Source organism: Bison bison, unplaced genomic scaffold (assembly GCF_000754665.1).
Source record: "Bison bison bison isolate TAMUID 2011002044 unplaced genomic scaffold, Bison_UMD1.0 scf7180017864256, whole genome shotgun sequence".
Lineage (NCBI taxonomy): Eukaryota > Metazoa > Chordata > Mammalia > Artiodactyla > Bovidae > Bison > Bison bison.
The window spans coordinates 680,720-697,273 of record NW_011494828.1 but is presented as its reverse complement, the minus strand read 5'-3'; the positions used below and the strand labels follow the sequence as shown (position 1 = coordinate 697,273).

The window sequence follows — 16,554 nt, the reverse complement described above, 5'->3', positions numbered from 1 at the left end:
CAGAAGACAGCACCTCCTTTGCATCCTACCCATCCCACCATTCAAAATAAGCCTCGACCAACTGGGTGGATCACGGGCTGGCACGCACCCCTGTGCGTTTTGTATGGTTTTCTACCTCCAGCCCTCGGAGCTGCGGTTGGTAGAGGTCGGTGGAAGTAGCTAGATGATGCAAGTCAAAGGGCACTGTTGTCCGTCCGGTAGGAAAAGACGCGGTAAAGAAAGGAAACCCTCCTGATCCCCAGAAAACGCAACTCTCCCACAGATCCCCTTACCTACACGGGAGGGTGGGGACTCTTCCTGACTGGCGCCTTAGCTGGCCAATACCTAATCGAGACCAAGCGAGTTAGCCAATGGCCGAGGGTCAGAGATAGAGCAGGACGGGGCATGGTTGCTAAGGCCTAGCAAGCAGGGTGCGGCGAGAGGCTCCGGGAGACACCCGGTGGTTGCTAGGGAGAGAGGTCACAGAGCGCGGCTCAGGGATTGGGTAGCGTCGAGGGAGGTGGGTGGTGATTGGGCGGTGCCCAGGAGAGGCTTGGGTGAGGTGCAGGCGCGCGAGCGGGAGTTCCGGCCGGAGGCCCAAGCCGAGGGCCGGCTCCTTCACCATGGCTTCAGCCCAGCTGGACTACACCATCGAGATCCCGGATCAGCCCTGCCGGAGTCAGGGTATGGAACGAGGGTTGGGTCCAGTCGTGGGTAGGTGACCTAAGGAGTCCGTGGGTTGCAAGCACAGCTGTGGCCCCGCCCCTCTTGCGGCCCCGCCCTCCCGCGGCCCATCTCCTCATAGGGTCCGGCAGGTCCTTAGATTTGTCGGGTCCAGAGAGCCCCGCCCCTTAGTAAGCCCCGCCCCCAGGGCGCTTTCCCTGTCCGAGCCCCGCCCCTCTTCGGAGTCCACACGCCCCCCGCCCGCCCCCACCTCCGACCAGGTTGGGGCCCTTTTTTCTGTCTCTTTAGTTCTCAGGTCCAAGCTTTCGCTTCTTTCCCAGTAACTGAAGGCTGCCGAGGACAGGGGACATCCTGATTTCTTTGTTTGGAGTCGGGTTTCCCACTGCTGTCCTTTCTTGGCGGTTGTGCTTAGGGGGTTCCACTCGTTATATTCTATCCACTGTTTTCCCCAGGGTCCATGGAGAAGCCCAGGACACAGAACCTTCACCCTTCCCTCCTCTGCACTCTCCTTGGCAGTATAGTCAGCAGAGCCGTCTCTGCTGTGAGTTAGAAGTCGGCTCAAATCCCCACTCCTCCCTTCAGTAGCTGCGTGACCGTTGGTAGGCTTCCAGCTCTTAACTTCGGTTTCCTCATCTGCACAGTTGGGGGTACCAACAGTAACCTCCCTCTGACGGTAGTTGGTTGCACAACTGAGATTGTTTGTGTAAAGGACCCAGCATAATGCTTGGCACTGAGTGAGTTTCGTGATTAGCTTTATTTTCCTCCCTACAGTCATATTCGAGAAAGGAGTGTGGCAGGGTCACAGAATTAGTAGTCTGTGAGTCGGATTGGGGTTCCAGAGAATGGAAAATTTGGCCCGGATTGGGAGTGAATTATGGTAGAGGAGCCTTGTCATACAGCCCAGCTCAAGCTGCAGGTCTTACCTGTCTTACTCCACATCACCTTCACACCTCCAGTCTTACCACCAACCACACCTCACCTCTTCTGCCACCCCAGCCCTCTTCCCAATGCAAAGCTTTGATCTTATCACTATTCTAGCTAGAACCCTACAGTGACTTTTTTGCCCTCAGGATAAATCAAGTCCTGATTCCTTAGCATGGCATTCAACGTCCATCATTTAGCAGCCCCTGCTTACCTCTTTGTTCACTATATCCTTTCACTGTTCACTTTTGAGTTTTGTGTTTCGGCTTCCCCAGGCTGCTTGTGATTCTGCACACCCTTCCTGCTTCTCTCTGCTCCTGCTGTTTCTTCTGTCTGGAATGCCTTTTCCTCTCTGCTGCCCCACTCTGCCCGCTCCCATGTCTGGTTCATCATTTAACGCTTCTCTCAGATGTTACTTCCTTCAAGAGAGCCTTCCCAGACCCCTTGCATAGCAGCTTGTGTTCCTTGGATGGGGTCTAAGAGGGGAGTGCAACCCCTAGGCTTTTGACCGAGCAGGTAGCCCCAGACCAATTGTATTTCACTAGAGCCAGATCTGTGGCCAAGGGCTCTTGGGTTTATAGATGTAAAAATGCTTTTGAAAGTCTTGGCATCAGCGGGAGATGAAGTCAATTAACATTTTTACCCTTGGGGACTTCCCTGGTGGTCCAGTGGCTAAGACTGCAGGCTCCCAATGCAGAGGCAGGGTTCAGTCCCTGGTCAGGGAACTAGATCCCGAATGCCACAACTAAAGACCTGGCACTTGCTGCAACTAAGACCTGGCACAGCCAAATAGATAAAATATTAAAAAAAACTATTTAAAATAATTTTTTAAAAGATTATTGCCCTTGGAGCACCTTTAGTTGCAAAGGCCTGGAGCTGCCTTCTGTGTGGCCAAGAGGGCAGAAGTTTGTTCCTCAGCCCCAGTGGGCAGCCTTTGCGTTTCAGTTCTACCTCTCGCTCTTCTTTGGTTTTGGCAAGTTATTGAACCTCTCTGAGCCTCAGATTCCCTGACTGTAAAGTGGAAGTGATAAGAGCGCCTACCTCACGGCACTGAGGGTTGATGAAGTAGTGACTGACGTGGAGCAGGTATGTGTGCTCCTGTGTGTGCAGCCTGGCGCGTGCGCTCTCAGTACATTTCTTCCCCTGGTGGCTCTCCCCCTGCCTCAAGGGGCTGGGTCCTAGAATTGGAAGAAATCTCAGGGGGCCATTTTGTCCTGCATCCTTCTCCTGTCATGAGAGCTTGCTGTTAGCTCCAGACCCTTCCCCGACAGGATACTTCCTCCCACATATCCTGGCCTGTTGAAGGCAGCTGGATTGTTAGAAAGCTTCCCTTTCTTGAGCCACAGTAGGCCTTCCTGTCACATCTGCTTTCAGGTCAGCATTTGCTGTGTCCTGGTTGTGGGCTAGTTGCTGGTCTCCTCAGAAGTGACTCACACACAGACTCCCTGCAAGGACCTGTGCTTCTGGGAGGACAGTATTTAGAAGGAGGTGGTTTCACAATGATGTGGTAACTGCAGGGCTAGGAGGTCATGGTGGGTACAACACAGAGCAAGGTAGTCTGTCTTCCTCTGTTTTCAAGATGACAGCTTCATCTCTTTTCTCCAAGAAAAACACCCCCAAGGCCTTCAGCTGTTCCTCCTCTGGTGTGGTTCTAATAACCCTCTCCTTATGATTGCCTTCTGCACTGGCTTTGGTTCATCATGCCTTTCCCTCTCCAAGTGCGTACCTCAGAGCCAAACTCGAGGCTATAGGACCCCTCAGAAGGAAGTGACAGCACTGTGACCCCCTACATCTCTTTGCTTCCTGTCTGTGGAGAGCTCCCTTCCCGGCTGATGTGGCTTCACAGAGCGACAGTCTTTGGGGGTCCGGAGATTGTCTCTCTGTTGCACTTACTGTTTAAAGGTGCAGAAGTGTGTAGGACGGTCATATTTGGTTTCTGGAATTGCGTTTCCCCCATAACTGAGCTTTAGAGCCACAGAGCCTGGCACTGCTGTGAGCTGATAGAGAGGCGAGCAGCTGCTGCTGGCACATACTTAGCGGGAAGGCAGCTACAGATCTGGGGCCCTTCATCACTCAGGGTCCTTCTGCTGGAATTCCCACCAGGCAGTTATTTGTGGCTGACTGGGCCTAACAAGGATCATCTACCTGGTCCTTTGCTGAAGCTGATCCCTTGACCTGGCATTCCCCTCTTCCCACCCACTCTTCTTTGACCAGTGGTCCCCTCACCCTCCTAATGAGAGTTGGGTATTCTCTCATTTCCTTGGGGAAGGTTCTGTCCTCAGGACCCCCAGTGCAGGGATCCCTGTCGTGTTGTTTGGAGGGTTTGGCTCACTGTTGCCAGAGCCTGGCAAGGAAGATGTGCCCGAAGAGCTGAAGGGAGACATTTGGCAGTACTCCGGCCCCGCCCGAGGTGCTCTGCCATCCAGGCCAGGCTTGCATTGCCCCTCCTCCCAGCCAGAGACTGGTCAGCCAAGTCCTGCCCCAGGGCCCCTAGGGCCCCTCTGCGGCTTGCACAGGCACTTCTTAAAGGCATCCTCTTGCTCTCAGGTTCCATAAACATTTTTACAAATAATTGATTTACAAAATTAATGGGGCTGGGACAAGGGGCTCACTCTTAGCCTTCCGGGGAGTCACAGAGAAGGCAAGCGATAGGTCTGCTGTGAGCCCAGGCTTCGTTGTCAGTCTACCCTTGGGCTGAGCGCTGGCTGGGGTCGAAGAAATGAAGAGCTTGTCTTGACCCCCAGGAAGTTTCTCCCAGCGCCAGGGAAACAGTATGGGGTGGACTGTAGTTAGGACCACCATGGTGGGCTGCAGGGGTCAGTGGCTTCCTGGAGAAGAGTGGCCCAAGCTGGACCTGCAGCTGTAGATAGGGAGCAGCAGAAGGCGCAGAGCTGGAGCACTGGGAGACTGAGCGGGGCCCAGAAGAGTGTGGCCTTGGCAGGAGGCCGGGGTGTGCTTTCAGGAGCAGGGGTGAGAGAAAACCTCAAGAGCTGTCACACTGACGAGGCCTCACAGGCCCAGGTGCCGAGTTGAACTAGACTCTTCTTGTCTGTGTGAACCCCAGGGCTGCTTTTTTTTTTTCTGAGCAGAGGAGTTTTGTTCATTTTTTGAATCATGACTTCTTTTCTTTCATTCATTAATAGAAACCCTTCCTAATTTGTCTGCTTTATGCCAAGTGTCATGCTAGGCCCTGGATCTGAGCTCCAGACCTCAAGGACCCTTTGCCTGAGGTCTCTGTGGTTTCTGTTGGGCTTACACTGTTGACCATGCCCTGCTCACACGCCAGGTTTAGCAAGAACCCCTCATATGATTTTATTACTCTAGAAGGCAATGGCAAGCCACTCCAGTACTCTTGCCTAGAAAATCCCATGGATGGAGGAGCCTGGTAGGCTGCAGTCCATGGGGTCGCTAAGAGTCGAACACGACTGAGCGACTTCACTTTCACTTTCCACTTTCACGCAATGGAGAAGGAAATGGCAACCCACTCCAGTGTTCTTGCCTGGAGAATCCCAGGGATGGGGGAGCCTGGTGGGCTGCCGTCTATGGGGTCGCACAGAGTCGGACACAACTGAAGCGACTTAGCAGCAGCATGACCACCTTGTGAGATCTGGAGTACTCTTATCCCATCTTACAGATGAGGAACAGGAGCTCAACAGGAGGTAAAGTGTCTTGCCCCAAGTCATCCCAGGTTCCAACTCAGGAGCCTCACTCCAAAGCTTGTGTATGCATATTTCAGTTGCCATCAGGAAGTGCTGCCTGAAGACAGTTCCATTTCTCGGAAACAGTTAAGGACATGCATGAAGAAAGAGATGTCCATTAAAGTACTTTTATAACAGCAAAAGATTAGAAACAACACTGTGTCCAATAATGGGAGCTTGGTCACCATAAATTACGAAATATCTATAGCTGCTCTGCAGCCACTAAAAAGAATGGTGTAGAAATATATAAACCGACAGGGAGAGATGTTCACAATACATTGCTAAATGGAAGAAAGCAGATTACAAAGCGGTATGATTCCAGTTGTATAAGATATTCATTTTCTACTTTTTCTACAGTGAGCATTCATTCCTCATGAAGTAATAACTTCAATTCATTGAACTCTTCCTTTGTGCTAGGGTAAAAATGCTAAGCCCTCAGTAGTCATTTTCTTGTTTAGTCTTATGTTCTGTTATCCTCATTTCACAGTTAAGAAAATTAAACCTTAGAGAACTAGCTCAAGGTCTGTTTCATGGTTATTAGTGGCAGAGACAGAGATTTGAACCCAGATAGGGTTTATATGGTCGGTACTCCTAGATACCATGCTAGTCTTCTGTACTATTATTCCAAAAGGTTAAAAAAAAAGTAAATTTAAAATGAACTAATTTGGATTAAATATAGGAACTCTAAGACTCTAGAAAGTATTTCTTGGGAGTAAAGGAAATTGAGGATCCTTTGATTCTTTGCATTTTAAGAAGAAAACATAGTTCTTTGTATTCTGAGTCCCGCTTGCTGATGAAAAGCACATATTGTTCCACAAATCCTTTTTCTTTGTCAGCCTTTTCCTTTGTCTTCCCCACATGCCCCTGGGATATACACAATCTAATTTATGCTCCAGTTTTATGACTTGAACTGTTGTACAATATAGTATGTATCTGTAATTCTGGTATTATCGGTGTCAGTGTCATTTGTTGAGAAAAGTCCAGAGGACAGAGAGCCCCTGAGATTAAATGTGGGGTACTTAAGAAGTGTCAGGCTTGAGGAGCCTTGCCAAGGAACTTCTGGGCATCCATGATCTCTTTGACTTCTTCACCACTATTGACTCTGCTGGATACCCCCCAACCTTTAAAAAAAATGTTTTTTTAACTCTCATTGCAAAAGTGATACCAATGGATTTTTAGACTGTGAATTTAAAAAATCATGAAAAAGAAATTGCCTCTAATCCCAGGAATAATTGCTATCAATATCTGATGCTTTTTCCTGTGCATAAGCATGTGTAGGTGTGCATGTATGTGTGTACATAGGATTCTGTTGTACATACTCTTTGCAACGTGCTTTTTTGCTTAATGTGTTATTATTCATTTTTAAAATAATAATATTGAGATATAATTCACATTCTGTAAAATTCACTCTTTTAAAATGTGTGATTCGTTGGTTTTTAGGATGTTCACAGGATTGTACACACAGCACTATTTAATTTCAGAACATTTTCATCATCTGCAAAAAAAACCCTGAACCATTAGCAGTCTCTCCCCATTTCCCCCTGCCTCCAGCTCCTGGCAGCCGCTCGTCTGCTTTCTGCCCTATGGATCTGCCTATTCTGGACATTTTGTATAAATCATATAAATGGAATCATATAATGTATGGTCTTTGTGTCTGGCTTCTTTCACTTAACATGTTTTCAAGGTTCACCCATGTTGTAGCAGTGCTTCATTCCTTTTTATCACCAAGTAGTATTCCATTGAAAGGATATACCACATTTTATTCACCTGTTACAGGTGATAGGTATGTGGATTGTATCTACTTTTTGGCTGTCATGAATATTGCTGCAATGAACATTCATGTACACGTTTTTGTATGGACATATGTTTTCGGTTCTCTTGGGTCTTATACCTAGGAGTAGAGGTACTGGTTCATGTGGAAACTTCTTGCCTAATGTTTTTGAGGAGCTGCCAAACAGCTTTCTAAAGTGGATGTACCTTTTTGCGTGCTCACCAGCAGTATATGAGGGTTCTGAATTCTCCTTATCCTCAACACTTGGTGTTATCTGACTTTTTGATTATGGCCATCCTAGTTGGTCCAATATACTGTCTCATTGTGGTTTTAATGTTCATTTCCCTGATGACTGTGATGTTGGACATCTTTTCATGTTCTTACTGGCCATTTATGCATCTTCTTTGGAGAAATGTCTCTTCAAATCTTTTGCCTATTTTAAAGTTGAGTTATTTGCCTTTTCATTGTTGAATTCTTATATATCCTGGATAACAAGCCCTTATCAGATATATGATTTGCAAATATTTTCTCCCATTCTGTCAGTTTCCTCAGCTTTTTGATGGTATCCATTGATGTACAAAAATTTTCAATGCTGGTGAAGTCCTGGTTTGTCTGTTTTTTTTCTTGTATTCCTTTTCCTTTTAGTTATGTCTAAGAAACCATTCCTTAATCTAAGGTCACAAAGATTTACTTTTACATTTTCTGCTAAGAGTCTTATAGTTTTAGCTCTTATATTTATGTCTATGATCTGCTTAAGATATTCCTGAATATTTCTGTCATAGATTAAGCATTTTTCTTTCATAGAAGTGGAATCACTAAGTCAAAGATTGCATGTTTTTGAGGCTTTTGCTACACATACCAGAATTGTTGTGATTCTTTTCTTCCTATCGTTTCCCTCCCCCTTCCTACTTGTCTCCCACTGCCCTGGTTCAGGCCTTTACTGTCTATTGTTTCGCATGTTACAGTCATCTCTGTCTTATTCCTAATGGCACCTTTCAGCGCAGTGGGTAAGCACAGTGGGATGGTGGTGGTGGTGCTGTGATGTATAGACGAGGGGCATCTAGCCCTGTCTAGTGATTTAGGGGAGTGGTGAGAAGGGGTTGGAGAGGGCATCAAGGGGAACTTCTTGGATGTCAGCAGTGAGCTGACTCAGCAGGGGGCATGGGCATTAGCAAAGCATGAACATGGATTATCAGCATCTGGGCTGGGGAGTGAGGACCGTGTGTGCAGTCCTGGAGGCAGGGGGCAATGTGGTGTGGTGGTTCAGAGGGGCATGCTGGCTCTGCCACTTCCTGGCTCTCTGTTTTTAGGGAGAGAGACTTCTTGTTTTAGTTTTCTCATCTGTAAAATGGGGATAGCAATAATAGTTAACTCCTAGGATGGTGGGGGGACCAAATGAGGCAGCATGTGTTGAGGTTCTGACTTTGGTGGCCAGTCTGTGAGGAGGAGCAGGTGGAAGAGGTCAGTGCTGGATCTGTTGATGTACAGAGAAAACCAAAGGTGCAGGTTTGGAGCTAAGTGGAAAGAGATTTGGTTAAGACTGGGGGCTTTTTTTTTACCCAGGGGGCCAGCCGGGATAATGGTGATGACCACCTGGGTTTGGAATCTAGCTCCACTGCTTATTAGTTGTGTGACTTTGACCAATTATTTATTATCTTTGTGGCTTAGTTTTTCATCAGTAAAATGAGACAAGAACAGTACCTAGTTCATAGGATTGTTGTGAAGATTAAATGAATTGATATATAAAGTACTTAGGGACTTCCTTGGTGGTCCAGTGGTTAAGACTCTGTGCTCCCAATGCAGGGCGCCAGGGTTTGAACCCTGGTCAGGGAACTAGATCCCACATACTGCAACTAAGACCCAGTACAGCCAAATAAATAAATATATATATATATTTTTTTAAGTGCTTAGAATAGTGTCTGACACAATTCTCTTTTTGCTGTTATTGTTTTTCTTGGTGATGGGAAAGAGGGGAAGATAGGGGTGGAAGGAGATGCGAAATTCAGAGAAGTTTATGATGGTTTAGGACTGAGGTGGGTTTGATTGCCTTTGCAGGGCTATGGTCGTCTTGGTGTAGAAATGGGAGATGGGGGCCAGTGCCTGAGTCTTCAGTGCCTGAGGGGCAGTGGTCAGAGGCTGGGAGATGTCAGCAGTGGGAAGGGGAGAGGGTGGTGACCAATGGGAGGAACATAAAAGGAGCAGGGGCTCTTACAGAGGGTGGAGGAATCACAGGATCCGGATGTGGCAATAAATAACAATAGCCATAGCAATTACTTTTATTACTCTGGAAAGGGCAATGGGTAACAAGAGAAATGCCAGCTCTTTCTCCTTGGATCCATCCTTCACTTTGCAAGCATGTGTTCATTCATTCAGCACGTTTCTGCTGAGTGCCTGGACGGGCCAGCTACAGTCCTGGGCACGAGGAATGTGGCACTAAGTGTGACAAACCCAGTTCCTGCCTTCAGGGACCCTTCTGGCTGAGGGGTGACAGATGTTATTCAAATAATTGTGCAAGCCATTAATCAGGATAGATTGGATCTTGCCACTCCCCCAGTTCCAGAATCTATTCGCTCTCCACTGCTCCGGATAAAATCCTGACTCGTAAGCATGGCCTGGGGGCCTTTCAGGATCAGGCCCCCCATTCCCACTCTTAGCAGCTCTCCTGCACACTGTTGTTCCCTCATCCAGGCTTCTAGCCTCCCAGGACTGCTTGCTGTGCTCCAGAGTGACTGTAACGTCTCCATCACCTTCTGCCCCTGCTCATGCCCTCTTTCTACCTGGCATGCTCCTATGGTCCTTCAAGACCAGCACAGCAAACATGTCACCATCACTCTCTCAGCCGTGGTCTCAGAGGACCTTGGACTTTTCTGGATGATAGCACTTCATGTCTAGAATCTGAATGGGTAGCGTGGCTCCAGTGGGAGGGGGTCATGACAAAGCTCCAAGTTAGGAAGGGCATGGAGAAGGGGATCCTGGGAGGAGACTGTGTTGGGGGAACGGGAGATGCCGCTGGGTAGGAGGGGCACCTCGTGGTTCAGGAGAGGCGGCCTTGAGGGCCTGGCTGGAGTTGGGGCACGAATTCCCTCCTTTTAGGAACCTTACGAAAAGCTTGGGCTCCGGTAAGAGGCAGAGTGTCCAGGGTGTCCGTATTCTGAGTTTCTTTGTGAGAGGCGTGTCTGGTGAAGTCATTCCTACCTGCGTTGGTGAATCCAAGGGTGCCAGGAAAATCTGAGGTGGAACAAAGGGGAGTTGTAGAGCCCAGCCATGGTGGGAGGGGCAGGTCAGAGAGCCAGTGGAAGTGTCTGAACTTTCCCTGTCTGGGAATGCGCCACCCCTGCTGGTCAGGGCAGTCACCAGGGGATGTGACCTCCTTCAGCCTTCTCTCTATTTGAGATGAACCCCCTAACCCTTTGCTGATATTTTGGTGGTGGTACCTGGAGGGGAGCACCATAGGAAAGTGCTGGGGGAGGGGAGTCCATACTCAGACAGTTGCATGGAAGCAGGTCTCAGAAATCCAGTGGCTGGACCTCAGATGGTCAAAGGTGGATCCAAATGGTAGCTGTTGATCACCACCCGTGAGGTGGCTGCAGCCTGAGCCTTATGGGTAGCCATCGCCAGTAAGGTTGGGCCTCTGCAGAGAAAGGCCAGTGCAGGCGAACCACTGCCCTGGCCAAGGACCAGGCCAAGAAAGTTGGAGACAGTATTTTGAGTGGCCTGACTTAGAGCTGTGGAACCATCCCTCTTATTGGAGGCTGAGGTCAGTGTCAGGGGAGCCTGGGAGGGCTGGCAGGGGTCAGCATGGGACTGAGGCGCTGGCAGCTCCTGCTCCAGGCTGAATTGTAGCCCAGCCCTGGATCCCCGTGGGCTTGGGCAGTTAATCTCCAAAGGCCAGAGTCACCACCACCGGAGAGCAGAAACACTGAACTTTTCAATCACATTAATTTCCACAGGAAATTGTTGTCTTCCTTTTGTCCAAAGGTTAGTGATTTATGTTTACCATCTTCTTAACTAGCCTTGAAATTTACTGTTGCCAGGTCACCACCGGCATCCATAAATCTCTGGGTGGCAGCAGAGCATAGCCAAGTGGCTTGATCCTTGGAAGAGTAAACCCTGGCCCTTTCAGGAGGGCAGATAACTGGCAACAGACAGTCCCTGAACAGAAGTCACCCCGAGGGGTGTGAGTACTTCCTTGGTGGGAAAAAATGAGAGGAGGCCTGACTGACATGGTTGCGGGGAGGCCTCCAGAAGCAGCCATGGAGGAGGCAGCTGGCTTGTGCTTCGGCACATCAGGGGACAAGATGTACTTCTGGTGGTGGACGGGGCTGGCGGCCCAGAACACCTCCAATGGGTTGGTTAGGATGGGGAGTCAGGACCGGCTTCCCAGCTCTGCACTTCCTGTGTTTCCTTAGGCAAGTAGCTTAACCACTCTGTGCCTCAGTTTCCTCTTCTGTAATAATATTCCCTGTAGTGTGCTGCCTGCTGCCAAGTGGCTTCAGTCATGTCTGACTCTGTGCGACCCCATGGACTGCAGCCTACCAGGCTTCTCCGTCCATGGGATTCTCCAGGCAAGAACACTGGAGTGGGTTGCCATTTCTTCTCCCTGTAGTGTGCTATGAGGGTTAAATCTCAGTAAATACTGACTGTTATTCCTCTCTGTCAGGACAGGGTTTGGTTTGGTAGGGGCCCCCAGAGTCAGTCTGCTTCACTTCACCACCTACACTGCCCTATCGGTTTCTCTTTAAAACCCCCTTCTTCCATCTGTCCGTGGAATTAGAACAGGAGCCGGCCAACTTTTTTCTGTAAAGGGCTGTACCTTAGACCTTAGACTTTGTGAACTGTGTGGTCTCTGTTGCAGCTACTCATCTCTGCTGTTTCAGCTTGAAAGCAGCCATAAGACATTATGTAAATGAATGAGCTGGTCTGTGTTCCAATAAAACTTTATTTGTGGACATTTACATTTCATGATTTTTACACCACAAAATCTTCTTTTGATTTTTTTTTTCTAAAACTATTTTAGAATGTAAAAAGCACTTTTATCTTTGGCTCAAAGGTCATATGAAAACAGATCATGGGTAGAATTCAGCCCATGGCTTGTGTTAATATCTATGGTATGCTGATCCCGGGATTAGAAGGTGAAATTGCATGGAGGAAGTGTTTTTTTCATTTTTCTCACCTGGGCTGTGTCTCTGAAAGAAAAGAAAGGGGCCCTCAGGTGGCTTTTTCCAGTTACAGTGCAGTGCCATCTGAGAAGCCTGAAAGCCAGTTGAAGTGAAGGACAGAGGAAGGAGCCTCCCGGGCACCTGAGGCACAGGGGCTGGAAGGATGCCTACCTAGGCCTGGCCCCTGGCACTTCCCTGCTACCAGCTGTGGATGGGCCAATCACCCCATCCTACACCCTAACTTCACGGCTGACAGTCCTACCCTGCTTGTGTTTCAGAGAACAGCCCTGACCAAGGTGGGAAGGAGGCTGGGACTCGACTGCCTTTGGTGATTCTCTTGGGCTGGGGAGGCTGCTCCGACAAGAACCTGGCCAAGTACAGCGCCATCTATCACAAAAGGGTGAGTACTACAGGCGTGTGGACTCCCAGTGCTCTGGGGCCCCTCTGGAGGGGTCCTCTCAGCCTTGGCTGCCCTCATCTCCAGGCTGCCGTGGAGGCTGACCACCAGTCAGGGACCAGACAGGCCTGGGAATGGCACCAGGACTGGCCTGTGAGGAAGATGCTGGGCCCGTGGGGACTTGGGCAGGATTATCACTCTTTGCAGCCAACTCTGTGGTCTAGTCTGTCCCCTCCAGCCCCCTGCCCTCCCCCTTTCTTCCGCCCCAAGCCCCACGGTGGCAGACCATCTCCACTGTGCTCCTGGCTGAGGCATCAGCCCAGACCTCAAGTCTTTCTGGGCAGCAGGAGCCTGGGCCGGGTGTGCTGGGCATAGTGTGGACTCCTGGGGCCTCCTCCTTGTCTCACCAGGAGTTTCTGTCTTAAGGTTGAGCATGTCACCTTCATGTTTCCAGGGTAGAAGGGTCTTCTGGAGAAGAATTCAGGCCTGAGGTTTCCTTGCATCATCTCAGGCCTCACGAGAGTTGGATATAGAGATTACGGTGATTGGAGTGAGCCTTGGGAGGGCCTCTTATGCCTGAGTACCCCTTTCACAGCTTTGGCCACTGGCCTGGCCCTGCCCTCCTCACCCAGGCCTCCCTAGGGAGGGAGGCAGTACAGACCACTCCCCAGCCCACCCCCCGAGCTGGAAGCCCTGCACTGAGGAGGAGCGGCAGTCACCTGGGAGAAGGGCCAGCTAGGGCCCCCTCCCCAAGCCTCCGTCCACTGACCCAGATCTGCGCTGTGCCCAGGAGTGTGGTGGCCCTGGAATAGGATGGGAGTTGGAGGCCTCCCCTCAGCCAGCAAGCCTGGTGCCCTGGCATCGCCTTACTCCTTAAGTAGTTTCAGCTGCTTCTGAATTCTACTCCCTGGGCGAGGCTCTTTGTCTGACTTCTCCATTAGACTAAGATCCTTGAAGGCAGGCGGAGGCCAAGAAATAGGTGAGTATGGCCAGAACAGAGGACAAAAGGAAGGGCAAGTGTGAAGAGAAGAGGCTGGGAGGGTCCTTAGGGGATTTAGGCTGGGGTGTGATGTTAGACTTGTGTTTCTCAGAGTCCTTCCCTGCCCAGTGGAGAAAGGACTCAGGAGGCCAGGGCTGGAGGCTGCAAAGTGAGATTGTTGCAGTGGCTGGAACCTTGAGGCTGGTGGTGCCGGTGGAGGGAAGTTGATGAATCAAGGGGCTTGGTAGGAGGCAGAGTGATCGGTGGATGAGAGACTGGGAGTGGGCACGGGCATAGGTGGGGTCCAGGGTAATGCCAGGCTTCCCTGCAGCCGATCCCTGGTAGAGGTGGGTGTGTCCTTTGACACAGGGAGCACTAGAAGTGACATCCAGCTCTGGGCTGGATGAAATTCCCCCAGGGAGTGTGTAGAGAGCAAGGAGAAGAGGCCAGGATCTGAGGAGCAGGAGATGAAGAGGATCCACCGTGGGAAGGAGGAGAGGCCACAGGAAGAGAAATAAACTCAGGGGAGCATGATTGAATCCAGAGGAAGAGAGTCTTAGGGAAATGGGCTGGTGACGAGGGAGACAGGAAGGACATTCTTGGGGTGGAAGGCACGGGGAGGAAGTGATTGAGTGGAGAGAAAAAATGATCCCAGGGAAGGCAGAGGGGTTGAGGGGGCAGGGCTGCTTGTGGGGGTCACCTGGGAAAGGAAGGGGTGCTTTTACCTTCTGGTCAGAAGGATGAGATGGAGGTAGAGAAGAAATTTTTCCAACCCCAAACTCCTAATACTTCATTATTTGGGCATCTGCAGCTAAGGGGTGTGAGATAGAGGCTGTGTTTAGTCCCAGGAGTCGCGTGTGTGTGGTGGTGGTGGTGTGGAGTGTGTTTGTATTCATTGGCAGTGTGTGTAGGTTGAAGGTGGGTGGAAAGACATTTCACACCCCCTGGGGAGTTGGAGCAGAGCGCTTTGTGAAGTTTTCCAGAGCTGTGGGGCCAGGTGGCACCCGTGACCCCTTGCTGCAGTCTTGGGAAGAGTGGTAAGGTCCATTCACGTGATTACAGCCAGCCAGAGGGGAGGAGGTCAGGGGGCTGTGGCAGGGTAACCTCAGCTGACTGTCTTTTTTTGGCTCTGGGTCATTCAGGTACTGCGCCCATAAAATTTTCTCCTTGTTATTACTCCTGCCACCACTAATGACTGCTCTTCTTAGCTGGAACTCTGTGCCAAGTGCTGTTTGGGAGCACTGGAGATACTTTTTTTTTTCTTCAATGAATTTTACTGTAATCCCATGAGATGGATGTTGTCCCAGCTTACAGAAGGGAACACAGACTCAGAAAGATGAGTTAAATTGCTCTTCAGCTCTACTGTTTATAGATGCTGGTCCCAGGAACTGAGCCCAGAACTGTCTGACCCCAGGGCCTGCCTAACTCAGAGTCCCCTGACAAAGAGCCCTGTGTGTCTGGCACGCATTAATGGCAGAGGGTTAGGACTCAGGGTGGCTTTGGTCACCTTCTCTAACTGGCCTAGAAGGGGATCTGTGTGAGGACCTTGAGGTGTACTTTGACCCAGGCATTGAGGGATACAGAGGCCCAGAGATGTTTTAGCTATTTTAGAATTTGAGGAATAATGCGTTTACTGTACTTGGAATTTCAGGGAGAGCGAGGAGTGATCCCAGGCTTCAGAACCAGACAGGACCCTGCGAGATAGGTAGCAGTGGCCAGAGACTGAGGCCATGTGGGCCTAGCTCACGAGTGGCCTCTAGTGGTCAAGGCTGGGCCTGCAGGCTGTGTCTTGGGTGCTGGGTCTCCTGGGGGAACCTGCTTGTCCCTGGGAGGCAGGGACCGTGCAGAGCAGAGTGGCTGCAGCAGGGTGTCACCAGGCAGTGAGGCCTTGTGTGCCAGAGTTGATCAGATGAGGTACAAGGTCGTGGGTGGGAGGGAGACAGCAGACCAGAGTGAGAAGGCTTCCTTCTGGTCAGCCCAGAGGTCTCCAAAGCAAGCTCTGGGCTCTAGGCCTCAAGGGCAGCATGAAGCAATTATTCGACAAATGGGCCTGGAGTGGCCCTTCCCCTCTGGGAGGCACCTGTGTCTAGGAGAGGTGAGCGTGCACCTAGGCTGCAGCAGGGCCTGGAGGACTTCCAAGCGTATGGGCTGCGGAAGTGAGAGCTGCTGGACCCCTCTGACCTTAGCTGGTCCCCACCTCTCCTCCCTACCCCATCCCCGAGGACCAACCGGGCCTCTCTCCTCTCCCCAGGGCTGCATCGTCATCCGATACACAGCCCCCTGGCACATGGTCTTCTTCTCCGAGACCCTGGGCATCCCTTCACTTCGTGTCTTGGCCCAGAAGCTGCTTGAGCTGCTCTTTGATTACGAGGTTGAGAAGGAGCCCCTGCTCTTCCACGTCTTCAGCAACGCTGGCGTCATGCTGTACCGATATGTGCTGGAGCTCCTGCAGACCCACCAGCGCTTCTGTCACCTGCGTGTGGTGGGCACCATCTTTGACAGTGGTCCCGGTGACAGCAACCTGCTGGGGGCTCTGCGGGCGCTGGCAGTCGTCCTAGAGCACCGTCCTGCCGCGCTGCGCCTGCTGCTCCTGGTAGCCTTCACCCTGGTGGCCTTCCTGTTCCACGTCCTGCTCGCGCCACTCACTGCCCTCTTCCACACGCACTTCTATGACAGGCTGCTCGACGCAGCCTCTCGCTGGCCCGAGCTCTACCTCTACTCCAGGGCCGACGAGGTGGTCCTGGCCCGGGATGTGGAGCGCATGGTGGAGGCACGCCTGGCACACCAGGTCCTGGTACGCTCCGTGGACTTCGTGTCGTCTGCACACGTCAGCCACCTCCGCGACTACCCTACTTACTACACTACCCTCTGCATCAACTTCATGCACAGCTGTGTCCACTGCTCAGGTCCTTGCCCTCCCCACCTCACTTCTGCTCCAGAAATAAATGCCTGACTCTTCCCCACAA

At 50.8% G+C, this 16,554-nt stretch overlaps 1 protein-coding gene across 1 annotated transcript; it reads left to right on the top strand.

The window, feature by feature from the left end:
- The first annotated feature begins 433 nt into the window (after window positions 1–433).
- Window positions 434–16,554, top strand: TMEM53 (transmembrane protein 53). The gene is made up of 3 exons (XM_010847813.1): window positions 434–663; window positions 12,491–12,612; window positions 15,840–16,554. The coding sequence occupies exons 1-3, from the start codon at window positions 603–605 to the stop codon at window positions 16,539–16,541; spliced, it is 885 nt and encodes a 294-aa protein (XP_010846115.1). The 5' UTR covers window positions 434–602; the 3' UTR covers window positions 16,542–16,554.